This window comes from Morone saxatilis, unplaced genomic scaffold, assembly GCF_004916995.1.
Source record: "Morone saxatilis isolate NCDOM2014 unplaced genomic scaffold, NCSU_SB_2.0 Contig12, whole genome shotgun sequence".
NCBI classification, from domain to species: Eukaryota; Metazoa; Chordata; class Actinopteri; family Moronidae; genus Morone; species Morone saxatilis.
In genome coordinates this window covers 11669405-11672174 of record NW_023339674.1, presented here as the reverse complement: position 1 = coordinate 11672174, position 2770 = coordinate 11669405, and the positions used below count along the sequence as shown (strand labels likewise).

Genomic DNA, 2770 nt, shown 5'->3' with positions numbered 1-2770 from the left:
CTTGTCAAATTATCCATATTTTATTACCCATACAAGAGGCCTCAGTTTTTATAATAATCATCTTGCCAAGTCAGAAAATCCTGGTGAATTCCTTCATTTTAAATCGACTACAGTGTCTGCGCAGACATCTGTCACTTCTACACTGGATGTTTTTCTGTGTGGATCTCAAGAAGCAGCGGTTCCACACACAGTCGCTTCAGATCAGTGCACCATGGACCCGAAGGTCTGACGGCGAGGGAGGAGTCCCGCTTGGATGTTCAACGCTCATCTTTTCATCCTCTTGTCCTCAGTAGTAATAGCTTCCAAAAACCGCCACCACACAGACCAAGCTGTCCTACAGAGGTAAAACACAATTCATTGTAAAAGAAGTCTTTGAGAAGTCTGTCCCCCCCCCTCACATCTACACAAAGTCACCTACGTTCATGAAAACATCTTCTGCATAGTTGTCTGTGTCAGCATCCCACAAACACCTTGAGGACATCCTGATAAACACGAGAAGACAGACAGTGTCAAGCATTCACTTATGAAAAAACTTGTACACATTTTCAATTTAAAATGCTGTTTACTAACACTGATGATGTAAATGCAAGGGGCAGATCTTAGTCAGTATCAGCTACTATGAAAATATTTCTTGAATAATGCTATTTCAGTACCGTAATCACACAACAGGAAAAAAGGCTACAAATCAAATCAAATGATGTTAAATAACACTGTTAGCATTATGTCAGTCAGTAAATGGAAACATCCCTGGAATTCTCCAATATCTTCTTAACACATTTAAATAAATTGGAGTAAAACTTCTTGTGTCGCTGACAAGTAATTAATGAAAGGCTGCTGCTAAGAAGGGCCAAAGTTATCTAATCTCTGGCTGCCCCTCAGTCTCTGTTCCCTACAGTACAAAACAACAACCTGCTAATTACAGTAGTTTTACAAATTGTAAAAGATATAGTTTGTTTATCTAGTACCAAATGATCACTCACTTGACTCCTTGTCCTCGTTGTTCTCCAATGACCACCTGCACAACAAGCTTATATCTGTCGAATCCTGCACCTGTTGAGGAAAGGAAATGAGCTGTAACAGGAGAACACCACGCTGGAATAATACAGTGGTGAGTGAATACACTACATTCAATGTGTAGCATTTATTTAAGCTAAAGCTTTAAACCATTTTACTAGTAGGATTTGTTTTAATAGGAGATATTTTACTATTTACTAATATTCTATATTAAAATCGACTTATATTGTATCATTTTATTCAGCTTCATTCTTCTGACTCAATGTTTTACTCGGTTCAGCCTGTGAATGTGTATTCCTCATCAATCAAAAGCAGTAGCTTGTTTCATAAGTGGCAGAGCCTCTTTAGTCTGTTGCCTTGGCAATAATGAGGATAGTTGATGTAAAAAACCTCCTATGCAACATTTTCTGATCTAGTTTAACCCAAAAGGAAACGTTCAAATAACAATGTCATTTATTTTTATGTGTAGTAGCCAACATCAGGCTAAGTCTGCACATACGTTGCCATTTCACTGTATTCTGAATATTAAATGAGACTCTGAAGTGAAACTAACCCTAAATCACTGAATCAGTGAATTATGAGTAATTATGTTGAACCCTAATATTTTACATTTGAATCAGGCTTTGGATGGTCAGTCCTTCTGCGTTAAACACAAGAGAGGCAGAAAGTATCACTCACTCTTCACTTTGTCCTTAATGCAATCTGCCAGTGATCGGGACAGCTCTGGGGCTTCCTCGGGGTCGTACCGCATCCCAGACAGCCGCTCCCTCACCGTTTCACGAATACACTCTTTCACAATGGCTGGCTTAAACCTGGACGAAGCAAGGCAGGGAATTCAATTTAAACGCTTGTCTCTTCACACTGGCGCCAGCACAATACTGACTCCATTCAGCCAGACTCAGCGTTAAGTTAAGTTAAGTTACACTATGAACACAAATAGTTGCTAACGTAGCTTATAAAACGTAAAGTTAGCGCTGTGCTCGCTGGCTAAAGGCTAAGTTTACCAGCTAATAATGGTATTAATAATTATTTTGAGGCACTCACTTGTGCTGATGATTCGGTCGTATGAGGTACGTGTCTGTCCCCTCCATGGCATGTCAATAATGTAACGCGAGTAAACAACAACAGAGAGAAAGGCAGACGGCTGCTAACAAGCTAATCTGTGCTAAATTGTATCCGTTACCATAGCGACGTGCTTTTCCTAGTTTCCGGTTTCAGAATAAGAGCACAGTGAAGTTGGTCTGAAGAAAACTTTCAAATTAAACGTTACATAGTTACGGTACATTGGTTCACTTCTGTTAGGAATAATAGATGTAAAGTAAATTAAAAGTACATTTTCTAATAGGACAATGACCAAGCAATAGGGACAAGAAAACACTGAATTTAAAGAGTATTTAAAAAATACATAATACAGATGGAGACATGTTAAGATAAAGAAAGTTCCTTAATCAGGAAATAATCTGCTCAAAATTGATCAAAATGTCAAGTTACTGAGTTATTTGGGTTTATTTTACAGTTTTGAATATAATATGAAATATTCAGAAAATATGTCACTTAGTCAGAGGTCGTCAGTTTACTCCATCATAGAAAAGGCATCTCTTAAAGAAACCAATGCATGGGGTATTTATGTCAAATTTAACTATATCAGAGTCTTGTAAAGATATAGTAAAGCCTCTTTTTTTATATTTATGTGTTAATCCTCCTTTTTTTTATAAAAAAATACATTACGAGAAGACTTAGACTTAGACTTCACTTT

At 37.5% G+C, this 2770-nt stretch overlaps 1 protein-coding gene across 1 annotated transcript; it reads right to left on the bottom strand.

Annotated features, from left to right (window-relative positions):
* tctex1d2 (Tctex1 domain containing 2) lies at positions 1–2209 on the bottom strand. The gene is made up of 5 exons (XM_035653591.1): positions 2059–2209; positions 1693–1826; positions 981–1050; positions 419–482; positions 1–334 (listed from the first exon to the last, which is right to left on the bottom strand). The coding sequence occupies exons 1-5, from the start codon at positions 2103–2105 to the stop codon at positions 287–289; spliced, it is 363 nt and encodes a 120-aa protein (XP_035509484.1). The 5' UTR covers positions 2106–2209; the 3' UTR covers positions 1–286.
* Between the last annotated feature and the right edge of the window lie 561 nt (positions 2210–2770).